This window comes from Myotis davidii, unplaced genomic scaffold, assembly GCF_000327345.1.
Source record: "Myotis davidii unplaced genomic scaffold, ASM32734v1 scaffold575, whole genome shotgun sequence".
NCBI classification, from domain to species: domain Eukaryota; kingdom Metazoa; phylum Chordata; class Mammalia; order Chiroptera; family Vespertilionidae; genus Myotis; species Myotis davidii.
This window is the reverse complement of record NW_006290306.1, coordinates 2384026-2397311: the sequence shown is the minus strand read 5'-3', so window position 1 is coordinate 2397311 and position 13286 is coordinate 2384026. Positions and strand designations below refer to the sequence as shown.

Here is a 13286-nt window from a genome sequence, read left to right as displayed (position 1 = left end):
CCGGAGTGCGCGGAGCCCTCCATCTGGCGCTCCGCGTCTCAGGGAGGCGCTGGGGTGCTTGCCTCGCCCCCGCCCCCACCCCGTCCGGCTACTGACTTTGGCCGGGCCGTGTGGTCCACTTTCAAAGGCTGGGGAAGGGGGAGGGTGGAGTGGACTCTTCTCCAGGAGAGAGGAGCGGCCCTGGCGATCCCTTCCTGCCCCACCAAGCGTTCGCGCCCTAATCCTCCTGCGGGGAGTCACGCGGTGCGGCGCCCAGTTTCCGCGGGCGAGGGAGACCCGCTTGGCTGCCCGCCGCCGCCAGCCTCACCCCACCCAGTCCCTGGCACGGACCGAACACGTGCTTGGCGGCAGAAGGTGGAAGGGGATCGGGTGACTGGATCCAGCATCCCCTTTGCCTTCGGCTGCGTGTGCATCCCTCCTGCCCACAGCCTCCCCACGCCGTGACTCAGCACCCCGCTTCTGAGCCAGGAATGGGGTTCGGTCTCGTGAGGCGGGCCGGCCCCTCTCCAGCGGGAGCCCGGGGGCGCGGACGGGCAGAGACAGCTGTAGCCGAGCGGGAGCCCGGGCCCAGGCCAGGTTGGGGGGAGGGGAAGAGGTGTGTGTAGGGGGTGGTATTTATAGCCCAGGAACGGGGGCCGAAATCCAATCCTCGCTTTCCGCTGGGATGTAATTGGAAAGAGGGGGGCGAATACAGGGCGGGGTGCAGGATGGCGTTCATGCTGCCCGGGGCAAGGCGGGTTACCTCTGTGCCTCACCGCGGGTTCCGCTTCCTACTTGGAGTATTTGGAAACCTTCACCCCGCCATTTCCGTGTGGGACAGGGCGGCCGCGCGGCCTGGCGCCGCACCACTTTGGCGCGTCAGGGGTTACTTTCAGACAGGCAGGGGCCAGCTTAGGGCTGCGACTGTCCCAGTGCTCACAATCCTTATTGCCCTCACCTGCCCTCTGCACGTACCGGCATTATCGCTGCTATTTTCCTGAGGCCTGTTGCCTCGGATGAAGGTGGTAAAGACTCCCAGAGTGCACTGTGTGTGTGTGTGTGTGTGTGTGTGTGTGTTGTGGGGGGGAGGGGGGGAGCCGGAGAAGGAGCCAGATGGGATTGATCCCCAGAGCCAGATGGGATTTAAAAGTGGGGGAGAGGGCATCCTGATGCCAGAGTGGTCAGTTGATGCCAGACTGGAAGGCTGAGATACCTCTGCAGCCCACAGAAAAGAAAGGGGGAGAAGGTTATATGAAATTTCAGTTGTTCAGTTGTTCATCCTCCAAGCAAAGAGTTAAGCGAGTGGAGGCCTCTAGCTATAAACTGACAGGTCTGGAAAACCTGTCTTTTCTCAGGCTCTTCAGAAGCTGTTGTTGTGAGGGTAGGAATCAGGAACAGCTAGAAGGTTGCTTGTCCTTGTCCCAGTTACTGCAGTGGCGGTGGTCTCATACGCACTTGCCCTCTCCACCCTCCCTGAGTATTCTGAGTGTGGCAGGGTTATGTGGAACCACAGCTCTTGCTTTTTAAAAAAATATGTTTTTATTGATTTTTAGAGAGGGGGGAAGAGAGAAGGATACGGAAATAGAGACATCATCAATTGGCTGCCTCCTGCACACCCCCTACTGGGGCTCAAGCCCCAACCTCGTCATGTGCCCTGACTAGGAATCAAATTGGTGACCTCCTGGTTCCATGCTCAACCACTGAACCACACTGGCTGGGTGAACCACAGCTCTTAATTAACAAGGACCTCATGGAGTAGTAGGCTAAGGGGCTGGCCTGACCTACTGGGTGCCTCCAGTTGGGGAGCCTGGGCAGGCTGCCAGCCTTTTCTGACCTCTGTCCAGCCCCAAATTTCTGCTTTTGCCAACTGAGTCATCCTAGCTACAAGGTGACAGGACGGGAGAGAGGTTTGTAAGTGAGGACTTAGGGATGTGGGGCTTATTCGCTGTCTTTTTACTCCTCAGCGTGAATGTATCTCAGTCCATGTGGGGCAGGCAGGTGTCCAGATGGGCAATGCCTGCTGGGAACTCTACTGTCTGGAACATGGAATTCAGCCTGATGGGCAGATGCCGAGTGACAAGACCATTGGTGGAGGAGACGACTCCTTCACCACCTTCTTCTGTGAAACCGGAGCTGGAAAGCACGTGCCCCGGGCAGTTTTTGTGGATTTGGAGCCCACTGTAATAGGTGAGAGAAAGAAGGGGGTGGAATTAAGGGGAGTGGAGAGTGACTCTAACGCTTCTTTCTGGAGAGAGTACCTAGACCTAGCTTTCCTCACCCTGAAAACTCCTCACTCAGTTGAATCTAATTGAATGCTGGCCTTGCACAGCAGGTTGGGTTTCTCTCGCACTGGTATCTTGGACTGGCAGAAGGATGAGCTATTGCACATATCTCACTGCAGCTGCCGCACTGAGGGAGGGAGGCCCCGGCTGAGCACAGCCTGTGGGTTGGGCCCTGACAGTGTGGTTTGGGCCCTGACATTGTGGTTTGGGCCCTGACAGTGTGGTTTGTGCCCTTGCAGATGAGATCCGAAATGGCCCATACCGGCAGCTCTTCCATCCAGAGCAGCTCATCACCGGGAAAGAGGATGCTGCGAACAACTATGCCCGGGGTCACTACACCATTGGCAAGGAGATCATTGACCCAGTACTGGACCGGATCCGCAAGCTGGTGAGTCTGGCATGGAAGGGAGGTAGCTTCTGATGATGCTAAGGGTCAGGGACATTTTTTTCCAGGCCTTTTTGAGGGAGCCACTCTAATTGTACATGTTCCAGAGCATGTTGCTGCTATGGAATACTCATTAGTCTGTGCTCTGACTCCTAAGATATTTAGTCTTTTGTGGAGAGAGAAGATAGAGTTCCTCAGGACCCTCTCCCACCTACATTGCTCTTTCTCTTTCTTGTCTTTCAGTCTGACCAGTGCACAGGACTTCAGGGCTTCCTGGTCTTTCACAGCTTTGGAGGGGGCACCGGCTCCGGCTTCACCTCACTCTTGATGGAGAGGCTCTCTGTTGATTATGGCAAGAAATCCAAGCTGGAGTTCTCCATCTACCCAGCCCCCCAGGTGTCCACAGCTGTGGTCGAGCCCTACAACTCCATCCTGACCACCCACACCACCCTGGAGCACTCAGACTGCGCCTTCATGGTGGACAACGAAGCCATCTATGACATCTGCCGCCGCAACCTGGACATCGAACGCCCCACCTACACCAACCTCAACCGCCTCATCAGCCAGATCGTCTCCTCCATCACAGCTTCCCTGCGCTTTGACGGGGCCCTCAACGTGGACCTGACAGAGTTCCAGACCAACCTGGTGCCCTACCCACGCATCCACTTCCCCCTGGCCACCTATGCGCCAGTCATCTCCGCAGAGAAGGCATACCACGAGCAGCTGTCGGTGGCAGAGATCACCAATTCCTGCTTTGAGCCTGCCAACCAGATGGTGAAGTGTGATCCCCGTCATGGCAAGTACATGGCCTGCTGCCTGCTGTACCGTGGAGACGTGGTGCCCAAGGATGTCAACGCTGCCATCGCTGCCATCAAGACCAAGCGCAGTATTCAATTCGTGGACTGGTGCCCCACAGGCTTCAAGGTTGGCATCAACTACCAGCCGCCCACCGTGGTGCCCGGAGGTGACCTGGCCAAGGTGCAGCGTGCCGTGTGCATGCTGAGTAACACGACCGCCATCGCCGAGGCCTGGGCCCGTCTAGACCACAAGTTCGACCTGATGTATGCCAAGAGGGCGTTTGTGCACTGGTATGTGGGCGAGGGCATGGAGGAGGGCGAGTTCTCTGAGGCCCGGGAGGATATGGCTGCCCTGGAGAAGGATTATGAGGAAGTTGGCATCGACTCCTATGAGGACGAGGATGAGGGAGAAGAATAGACCAGCTGCCTGGAGCCCACTCACTATGTTCATTGCAAAATCCTTTCGAAATAAACAGTCTCCTTGCACGATTTCTTGTTCCCTCTGTGATGTGAGTACTTGAGCTTCTGCTGCCTTCCTTTGTGCTGCTGCTGCTGCTTCTTCTGCCCTATTTGCTGCTCATGACCCTTTTCCCTTCCATGGCTGAAGGTGAGACCTGCCAAGGATCCCTTGCCAGACTCAGGAAACATGACCCCAGGGACCTTGATGTGGGATCCTGAGGGGTACCCAGGATAGGGAGGAAATGAGGACTGAATCCTGGACCAGTTTGTCCAGCCACAGCCTATTGGAGGATATGAGTCTTCACTTCTTTTCCAAGTAGGAGTTTTAAGTCAAAAAGTTTCTGTATTTGAGTTGGACTAGACCTGTTCTTCCTGCTGCTTCTGCATTCACCGACTCTGGAAGCAAGGCTTGGCCAGGCACCTCTGTGTTACGAGGGCTTGGGAGTGGGGCTGAGCTGGCCCAAAGTTCCTTGGCATGGAGCCCAGTCATAAGCATGGGGGATGGGAGGGAACAGGGCCGTCTCCTCGAGTTGTTTATGTCACTGCATAAACAGCTTTGCATAGCTTACTGTCTTGCTGCTTTGCTGGGGGCTAGGGCTGTGCCATTAAAAGTCAGGTCGTCTCCCCTGTTTGTGCTCTTTCTGGCCTCGGTTCCTCTGCTAGCTGGTGGGAGCCTCTTGCCAGGGCCCTGGGGACAATTTCTACTTTGCTAATAGGCACCCCAGGACCCACACTGACGTCAGCATGTGGGGGTGGGCAGGGTTGGGGGAAAGAAGCTTCAATCTCAGCAGCAAGCGATGCCAACCCTGCCCTTGCCTCCCCTCCCTGTGATTCAGGGACGCAGTGCCCTTCCCTGGGGAACAGGTTTCGAGCCCAGCGAGGCAGGGCCCCTGTTTACTCAGCGGAGTAGGCAGGAAGTGGCAGTTGGATACTGCCACACCACACTGGCCTCATTAATCATTAACCATGTGTGAGCAAAAACCATCTGGGAGAGACTGTGGGCCAACATGGCTGCCTCCTCCACTCCCTTTGCCCCCAGGCTGAGGCTGAGACCGGTTATCTAGCTGTCAAGCTTCCTGGGATGTCTCCACCCAGAAGCCTTTGCCTGGCAAACCAGCTGGGCTGCTCTAAGCTATCCACCCCTGGGAATGAAGGAAGGAAAGAATGAGTTGAATGTGTTTTTTAAGGGACCTTGGTTCCAGTTCTTGGGCTGCGAAACCTGCTCAAACCAGAGCAACTTTAAGTTTTTAACTAAGTCAAGCTAGACGCCATTGCCAATCATGCCTCTTGACAACCCCAGTCCTGCTTTTTCCCAGGCTGTTCCTTGGAAATGACCAGACTTTGGGCCCCTTATATCTCTTCTCCAGGAACAATGAGACCAAGATCCACACAAAGCTACTTTCACTTTATTCTTCTATTTATACACTCTCCTGCTCCCCGATTTGGAAGCAGACCATGATGTAAGCTTGGCAGTCCTGCTCAGATCCTTTACCAGAATCTATCATTTGCCTTTCTCCATCCCCCACCCACCCCAACTCAGGCTCCCTGTCCAGTTGTCCGGAGGGTAAAAGAACAGAGATAGAAGACAGCTGGCTCTCCCCAGCCCCCTGCCCCAGCTATGAGAGAGCAGGCCTAGACAGAAAGGACGGAGATTCCAGTGAAGGACAAGGCACGGGCCACCTCAGCGTGGCCACTGGTTTGGTCAGATTTGGGTAGTGTGCTGGCCTGGAGTTGGGGGTTGCAGTGCTTCCAACTGACTGAGGAGGAATGGAATATAAGGGCGCTGCAGGGGGTCCACAGTCATCATCGAGGCCAGCAGCTGCCGCAATGCTGAAGAATGCCTGTGGAGGGAGGAAGGCAGGGTGACTGAGGGGCACCCATCCGCCGGGCCGAGGCTCCAACGTCAAGGAGAGTCTAACGTGCTTGGTGCCCCTTCATCACTCACCTGGGGCTTTGTGGGATGCTGAGTTGGTTCTGTACAGCCAGGGCCACACTGTCACCCTTCTGGAAGACCATGTCATAAGGGCCTTCCCCAAACATCATAGCATATAGCACACAGCCTAGGGACTGAGCATAACTTGGTTATTCCATAAAAGGGGACCAATGGAGATGGTAACTCTCCTGTTAATTCTGTAGTAAAAGGAGACTACATAAACTAAAAGGACGATGCTAATGTCAGCCACATGACAGAGAAACTGCCAGTTAGCTGGAGGCCTCTGCAACCCTTGCTTAGCTACTGCCTTCAGCTGTCACTCTTAGCTGTACCAACCCTGTTCAAAGGGCAGGGTTTTACCACTTCCTGAGCAATTGAGTACAGTGTTGGTAACAGTTCTCAGGAAGGAAGTTGAGGGGGATGGGGACATACATGGTTCCTGGGGCCCCATGCACTGGAAACCGAACACCTGTTCCTCTACTCCACAGGAGGTACAGAGCAGCTTCTCTCCCCCCAGATTCCCACCCGCATGCTCCTCACCCAAACATCAGTCCGCTCATCGATGACACAGTGGCTCTGCACAGAGAAAAGCTCCGGGGCCCGGTAGGAAATGGTGCACCGCTGGGCTGCCCAGTCCTGGAACAGTGGCCCCAGAGCTCAAAAGTGGGGCACAGGGCATGGTCATGTGACCAAATTGGGGAATGCACCAGAAGCGGTCAGGGATTGGGAACAGGTGGGCAAAAGAACCTGCAAACGCTTACCTGCAGGGCCAGAGCTTGGCGGGAGCTCTCCACATGGATGCGTGCTTGCTTCATGGAACCCAAGTCCATTAAAACCGGCTGCCCCTCATCTCCAAGCAAGATATTGGTGGGCTTCAGATCCCTGTCGGGAAGTGGAAATGACCCATGAGCATCTCTGGTCAGGAAGGCTAGAATCCCAGGGAGGCATAATCATGGGGTGTTCCTTAGGGGGAGAGCTCAGACCTCTCATTTCTCTTAGTGGGGCTCTTTCTGTCCCAAAAGTACACAGGGCGCTCCTACTGACCTGTGGGCATAACCTTGGGCATGAATGGCTTCAAGCCCTCTGCAGATGCCCAGCAACAGCTGAAGGATTTCATCTTCAGTCAAGAAGTTGCCTTTGTCTTTCAGCCTTTCTATCTCATTCCACAGCGTACCTCTCTGCAACACAAATATCCCCACAGTTGGTTTTTCAGCTTCTGTTCCCTGAGTCTGATCCCTTCCCTAGGTTAAAAGTTACCAACCTTTTCACCACACAACCACACCCTACAGTCCCATTTGGATTCCTCTAAACTCCAAATTTGAAGCGGTCAAACCCAAGACATAGCCTCTGATTCCAAACATACTTGACTGCTCACACAGCTCTTGGTTGGTGGCCCTGTTGCAACCCCTCCATAGCCAGGAGACTTTCTGACCTTCAAGTAAGGTAGTAGCAGCCAGGCCTCATGTTTTGTGCCCCGCTCCTTCAGACAATAAGCCACGAGGTGAAGAATGTTGGGGTGATTGAAGAGGTGATGCATATCTGCTTCTCGCTGGGCCTCCTCCACATCCTGCTGCTCGTGACACAGGATTCGCTTCAGTGCGTAGAAGTGTCCATCATGGAACCCCTCCACTAGGTCCACATAGCTGAACCCACTGTGGGCCAAAAGGGTCAGTGAAGGACCACGGTCATCTCCCACACTGCTTGGACCCAGAGGAACTCCCTGGGGAGAAGGGGGATGTCTTTCCTAGTTAGTAGGAACCCTCCCAAGATGTGACTCTAAGAAAAGTTTGAAGATTATTACACTTTGAGCTCAAGAGCAGGGACACAGTAATCTTTGAGGTCCTGTGGTCTTAACCCAGTGTTCTGCACAGGACAGATGCTCAATGAACATTAAATGAACAGTCAACATTTAGGTGCTGTGAACCTGGCACTGGCAAGACATTTTATATGCACTATCGTATTTAATCCTCACAGCTTCATCAGTGACACAAGATAGTAATTATCTCCATTGAGCAGATGAAGAAACCAAGGCTTATCAAGGTCACACAGGTCGATCAGGAGGCCTGGCTCCAGAGTCCACTGTCTTGACTAGCCTGTTACTAGGCTCTGTCGGGTGAGTTAAAGGATAGGCTACAGAATAAAACCTTGGTGCCCCTAATCATGAGCAGACTGCTGTCTTTCAATCATCAAAACCCTGGGGGCTAGTCATTTCCAAACACTCACCCCTCCCCAAGTTTCTGGATGAAGAGGTAGCGCTTATTGTCAATGATGACAGTTCCCGGAGAGCAGATACACAGCGCGTGGCCCATAGTGTCTCAGTCATCCTCCTCCGGGGCGGCCTGAGGTGCCAAAGGGCTCGTCCAGGTTGAGTGGGCTCTTCTGGGCGACGCGCTGGGGGCCCAGCGGGTCATGCTGGAAGGAAAAGAACGGCAGGGTCACGGGTCGGACACCGTCCAGACGACCCTGAAGTACAGGTGTGGAGACCTCAGGCCCAAGGCTCGGAATCGAGAGAAAACAGGTCCTGGCGATACCATCTCCAAGAAAGCTGGGATCGGGTGTCTCAAGGCCGAGGCCACGCAGCGACTACCAGCCCGCTTCCTCCACCACCAGCCCACCTGTGGGCGGCCCCGGCTCCCTCGCCCGCTCGCCGCCAAGGCAGAGCCCGGGAGTGCGAGGCTCGGGCCCATCCCTTGCAGAGTCCACCCCCGGCCTCGGCGTGCAGACCCGGGTAGGCCAGCCGAGCTCCCCCACTGACCTGGCTTGGGCAGCAGGGAAGCGCCAAGAACCGGAAGCAGTGGATGCGTCATCATTCAGCGCCGGCTAACGGCCCGCGGTGTCCTAGCAACCGCCGGGCATCCGGAGGATGTAGGGGCGTGGAGTGGACAAGCCGGGGGCGGGCTAGGCCTGCGGGAGGACGGGTACCTGGACCCCAGGGAGGGTTCCACACCTGGCCTTCTGTAGGGGTCAGGACGCAAGCACCTACGCCAGCGGGGAGCAAAGCCGGGCTCGGCCCGAGGCCCCCAGGACCTCCACTTCCCAATGCTGGAGGTAGGAGGCCTCATACCCACCGCGCGCACTGGGTGGCCGAGTACAGCGCAGGCCAGGGGGTAGGGGGTAGGCGGGGGGCGGCGAGGGGTGTGTGTGTGTGGGGGGGGTGCTGGCGATCTGGACTTCTGGAACTCTAATCGGTACAACCCTGGGGTCTCTGCCTATATCCCACTACCCTAGTCTCACTGGTTAAGAGCTCAGGCTCTTGAACCAGACTAGGGTCTAAATATGGTTCTAATACTAGCCTACCAGCTGTGCGCCCTCGGACAAGTTATTTCACATCACTCTCCCTATCTGTAAAATAGGTACCCACTACCTAAGGTTAAGTGCATGAACCGTGAGGCCAGATTGCCTACTTCAAATCCCAGCTCTACTAAACTAGTTGTGGGACCTTGAACAAGCTACTGAATATTTCTGTTCCTCAATTTCCTCATCTGTAAAATGCAAATGATACTTATCTACCTCATGGAGTTGTTTGAAGATTAAATGATATGTGAAGTGCCTAGCACAGTATCTGACGCATAGCCTTCAGTAAGTGTTAAACAGAAGTATTATTCTTATTATTATTATTATCCTGATTCTCACATCTCAAGCTTGGGACTGTGAAGGCAGGAGTAATGGAAATTCCCAAATTCCCAAGCCTTGGTGCCTTCCCAAGGCACCAAGCAGCTGTCCTTGACATCTCTCGCACAGGCAGGCAGAGGTAACTTAGAAAGGGGTGCACACCCAAGGAAGATGGAATAGACCTTGATGGTGTCTTTTGCTGAAATAGGGCTCTCCAGGAAGAATACCTGTTTTGTAACCTACCTCCCCAACCTTGCCCTCCCCCTTACACATCACTGGGAAGATCTCTCTAGTTTCCCTTGTTTCTAAACCTGTTTTACTCATCCCCTCGGGATTCTGACATTTATCTAGATTTAACCTGCTACATGTGGGCCGATTCTGAGGCCTGAGGCAGGACCTGGGACTCTGCATTTCTAACAAGCTCCCAGGTGACTCATAAAGCTGGTTCACAATGCAGAGGACTTTATCGCTTCCTAAAACTAACTTGCGCTATGCATTTCTATGGCACAGCAAATCAATAAATGAAGGATGGGATAAGGTTAATGATGATTTTTTTTTGGTCCAAATAACATAAACCACCTTTTATGGGGCGGGGGGAAATGTAGAGGACTTTACAAACTAGTAGAGGAGCCGGAGACGAAAGTCCAGGCTAATTGCCTGTCAACTTGAGGTGGTCTCCGCCCCTCCTTGCTCACTGAAGTTCCCGCCCAGGAATCCGCCACGTGACAGTTGGACCGCAGGCTAAGCGCCATGGCTCCCAAGAAGCCTCTCTGCTTTCCCTCCTTGCTGCTGCTCCTCCTGACGCTGCTGCGACCCCAGGTGAGACAAGAGGATTGAACTAGCCTGCGGTGAGACCGGATTAGATCTGGCGTAGGAGACAAAGTGAAAATAACAAAACTCTCGGCCGAGCTAGTTCCATTTCTTCTGCTCCTGGCAGACGCCCATCACCCCTCCTCCCAGCCCTTCCTCCAGACCCCTGCTAAGCACCGCCTCTCCCATTGCAGGCTGACACTCGGTCGTTCGTAGTAGATCGGGAACACGATAGATTCCTTCTGGACGGGGCTCCGTTCCGCTATGTGTCTGGCAGCCTGCACTACTTTCGGGTACCTCGCGTGCTTTGGGCTGACCGGCTTTTCAAGATGCAGTTGAGTGGCCTCAACGCAGTACAGCTGTAAGAAGGGCTCAGGAGAGCCACGGAGGGGTGGGATTTACTTTTCCTACCACCCCCTTATGAAGGGGGTCGGGACAGGAAGACTGCTTGGGTATGATGAGGAGTTAGAGCTCCAGGGCTTCCAGGCCAAGGGTGGGAAAGGGTGGGCCAGGACCTCCTTCCAACAGCTTCCTGGAGATTCCTTGCAAGGCCAGGAGCCCTTATGCCTGCCTCCCAGGCATTTCCCATGCAAGCCTTGGGCCCTGTTAACCTCTTCCTTTCTCAGTTATGTACCCTGGAACTACCATGAACCAGAGCCTGGGGTCTATAACTTTAATGGCAGCCGGGATCTCATTGCATTTCTGAAAGAGGCATCTATAGCGAACCTGTTGGTCATACTGAGACCAGGACCTTACATCTGTGCAGAGTGGGAGATGGTGAGTTAGTTGAAGGGATAGAACCAAAGCCACCCACGTGGGGTTCCTAGGCTATTCCCTTCTGCCCATACTCTAGGGCCACTTCCAGCACTATACTTAATTTCTTCTCAGACAGCAAAACCCATATGCTGCCTTTGTTGTCTTTATGTTTGTCTCAGGGGGGTCTCCCAGCCTGGTTGCTTCGTAAACCTAATATTCATCTGAGAACTTCAGATCCAGGTGAGTTGAAAGAAAAAAAATTTAACAAGGAAAAAAAGCAAACAACAATGACAAAATGGGTCATTTGGGTGCCTAAAACAGAAGAGACCATCCCCAAATTGGAGATCATACATTCAAATATATATTGAGTGTTTCCTTTGTGCCCAGCAGGATGCTAGAAACTGGGGAACTAGACAGACTCAGTTCCTGTGCAATGGAGCTTACTATGTAGTGGAAGAAACAGATTTTTTTAAAATAAATTTTATTGATTTTTTTACAGAGAGGAAGGGAGAGGGATAGAGAGTTAGGAACATCGATGAGAGAGAAACATCGATCAGCTGCCTCCTGCACATCTCCTACTGGGGATGTGCCCGCAACCAAGGTACATGCCCTTGACTGGAATCGAACCTGGGACCTTTCAGTCCGCAGGCTGATGCTCTATCCACTGAGCCAAACCAGTTAGGGCAGAAACAGATTTTTTAAGAAACCAAAAATCTGTAATATTATTGCAAGTTGTAAAAATACCACACAAGGAAATAGACAAGTTGAGACAGTGAATAATAGAGAAGACCTCTTTTAGGTAGGGAGGTCAGGAAATGCTTTTCTGAGATGACATTCAGTTGATTAGGGAAGGAAGCATTCTGATCATATGAAGAGTGAAGTGAGAATGACCAGGTAGAGGGGACAGTGTATTATAAGGTCCAGAGATGGGAAAGAACATGGCATGATTGAGACCAGCATGGCTGGCGCATAGTGGGTAAGCGAAAGAGTGGTATGACGTGAAATTGGAGATAGGAACTGCCAATGCACTTTGTGGGCTATTCTAAGGGGTTTGCATTTTATTCTAGCATAGTGGAGTCATTGAGTTTAATCAGAGATGTGACATGATGAGGTTTGTTTTCAGACTGCTTTAGCCTGGATGTAGGGAATGGGTTGTGGGGAGTAAGGATCATGGTAGAGAAACCAAGGGAGATTAAGCCTGTAGTTGAGGAGATGATGGCTCCTGAACTATGGTGATGGTGGTGGAAATGGAAAGAAAAGAGCAGAATTGAGATACAGGTTGGAGATAAAATCATCAGGACTTGTTGAGATTTGATTGAAAGGGTAGGGGTGGTGGCAGTGTGAGTACCTGGTGAAGATGGTGGTGCCAGCCCCACAGATGTGGCTCAGTGTTGAGTGTCGACCTAGGAACCAGCAGGTCATGGTTCGATTCCTGGTCAGAGCACATGCCCAGGTGGGAGATGTGCAGGAGGCAGCTGATCGATGTTTCTCTCTCATCAATGTTTCTAACTCTCTCTCTCTCTCCCTTCCTCTCTGTGAAAAATCAATAAAATATATTTTAAAAAAATGATAAAGTCTTGATGGAACACCAATATGCAGTGTAATTTTTTTAAAATGGTTATGATGATGAAGCTTATGTGTAGTCTCACTTCCTTTTTTTATATAAAGATTTTAAAATTGATTTTGAGAGAGAGAAGAAAGGAAAAGGAGAGAGAGAAACATCAATATGAGAACAAATCATCGATCCGCTGCCTCCTGCATCTACGGGGATCAGGCCTGCAACCCGGGCATATGCCCTTGACTGGAAATCCAAACAGCAACCTTCCGGTGCATGGGATGGCACTCAACCAGCTGAGCCACACTGGCCAGGGCTGCAATCTCCTTTTTCCCCAGAATACCAGTAACCTCTTTAGTGTTAACTCCATGGCGACTTCTCAGACCTCGTCCTCCTTGACCAGCCAGCAGCATTTAGCACAGTTGGTCACTTCCTTTGAAATACATTTTTCTCGTAGCTTCCATGATACTGCACTTACCTGGTCTTTGCCCCTCTCCCCACGGTCTTTCTGACCACTCCTCACTCTCTTTCTGGTCTTCTCCATTTCCTTTTCTGCTAAATGCTTGAGTGTTTCAGATCTCAGTCCTTAGATGTTTCTCTTTTCTGTGTTCATGCCCTAGACCCGTGGTTGGCAAACTGCGGCTCGTGAGCCAAATGCGGCTCTTTGGCCTTTTGAGTGTGGCTCTTCCACAAAATACCGACTTCTGCGCATGGGCCA

The 13286-nt window shown here is 52.9% G+C and overlaps 3 protein-coding genes across 9 annotated transcripts in view; 2 read left to right on the top strand and 1 right to left on the bottom strand.

Annotated features, from left to right (window-relative positions):
* The first annotated feature begins 1916 nt into the window (after positions 1-1916).
* TUBA4A (tubulin alpha 4a) lies at positions 1917-3934 on the top strand. 2 transcript variants are annotated; one of them, XM_006763368.2, is made up of 3 exons: positions 1917-2166; positions 2501-2649; positions 2890-3934. In XM_006763368.2, exons 1-3 carry the CDS (start codon positions 1986-1988, stop codon positions 3859-3861), a joined length of 1302 nt encoding a protein of 433 aa, XP_006763431.1. In that variant the 5' UTR covers positions 1917-1985; the 3' UTR covers positions 3862-3934. The 2 variants fall into 2 exon arrangements, with proteins under 2 accessions (XP_006763431.1, XP_015419129.1); XM_015563643.1 differs by lacking the exon at positions 1917-2166 and adding an exon at positions 2277-2425 and having other exon boundaries at positions 2466-2649.
* Positions 3935-5286: 1352 nt separating this feature from the next.
* STK16 (serine/threonine kinase 16) lies at positions 5287-8678 on the bottom strand. Of its 3 annotated transcripts, none has more exons than XM_006763359.2 (8): positions 8591-8678; positions 8059-8247; positions 7268-7487; positions 6880-7013; positions 6597-6717; positions 6376-6471; positions 5848-5969; positions 5287-5743 (listed from the first exon to the last, which is right to left on the bottom strand). In XM_006763359.2, exons 2-8 carry the CDS (start codon positions 8142-8144, stop codon positions 5605-5607), a joined length of 918 nt encoding a protein of 305 aa, XP_006763422.1. In that variant the 5' UTR covers positions 8145-8247; positions 8591-8678; the 3' UTR covers positions 5287-5604. The 3 variants fall into 3 exon arrangements, with proteins under 3 accessions (XP_006763422.1, XP_015419135.1, XP_006763424.1); XM_015563649.1 differs by lacking the exon at positions 8591-8678 and adding an exon at positions 8451-8584; XM_006763361.2 differs by lacking the exon at positions 6376-6471.
* A 120-nt stretch (positions 8679-8798) lies between these two features.
* Positions 8799-13286, top strand: part of GLB1L (galactosidase beta 1 like) — a 10620-nt gene continuing 6132 nt past the window's right edge. For 2 of the 4 annotated variants that reach the window (XM_015563642.1, XM_006763362.2), the window contains exons 1-5: positions 8799-8883; positions 10159-10266; positions 10452-10618; positions 10884-11034; positions 11193-11253. In XM_015563642.1, the coding sequence (XP_015419128.1) occupies positions 10198-10266; positions 10452-10618; positions 10884-11034; positions 11193-11253 (448 nt within the window). In that variant the 5' untranslated portion in view covers positions 8799-8883; positions 10159-10197. Of the gene's footprint in view, positions 8884-10147; positions 10267-10451; positions 10619-10883; positions 11035-11192; positions 11254-13286 lie in introns of all 4 variants that reach the window. The other 2 variants (XM_015563641.1, XM_006763363.2) reach the window with 2 other exon arrangements.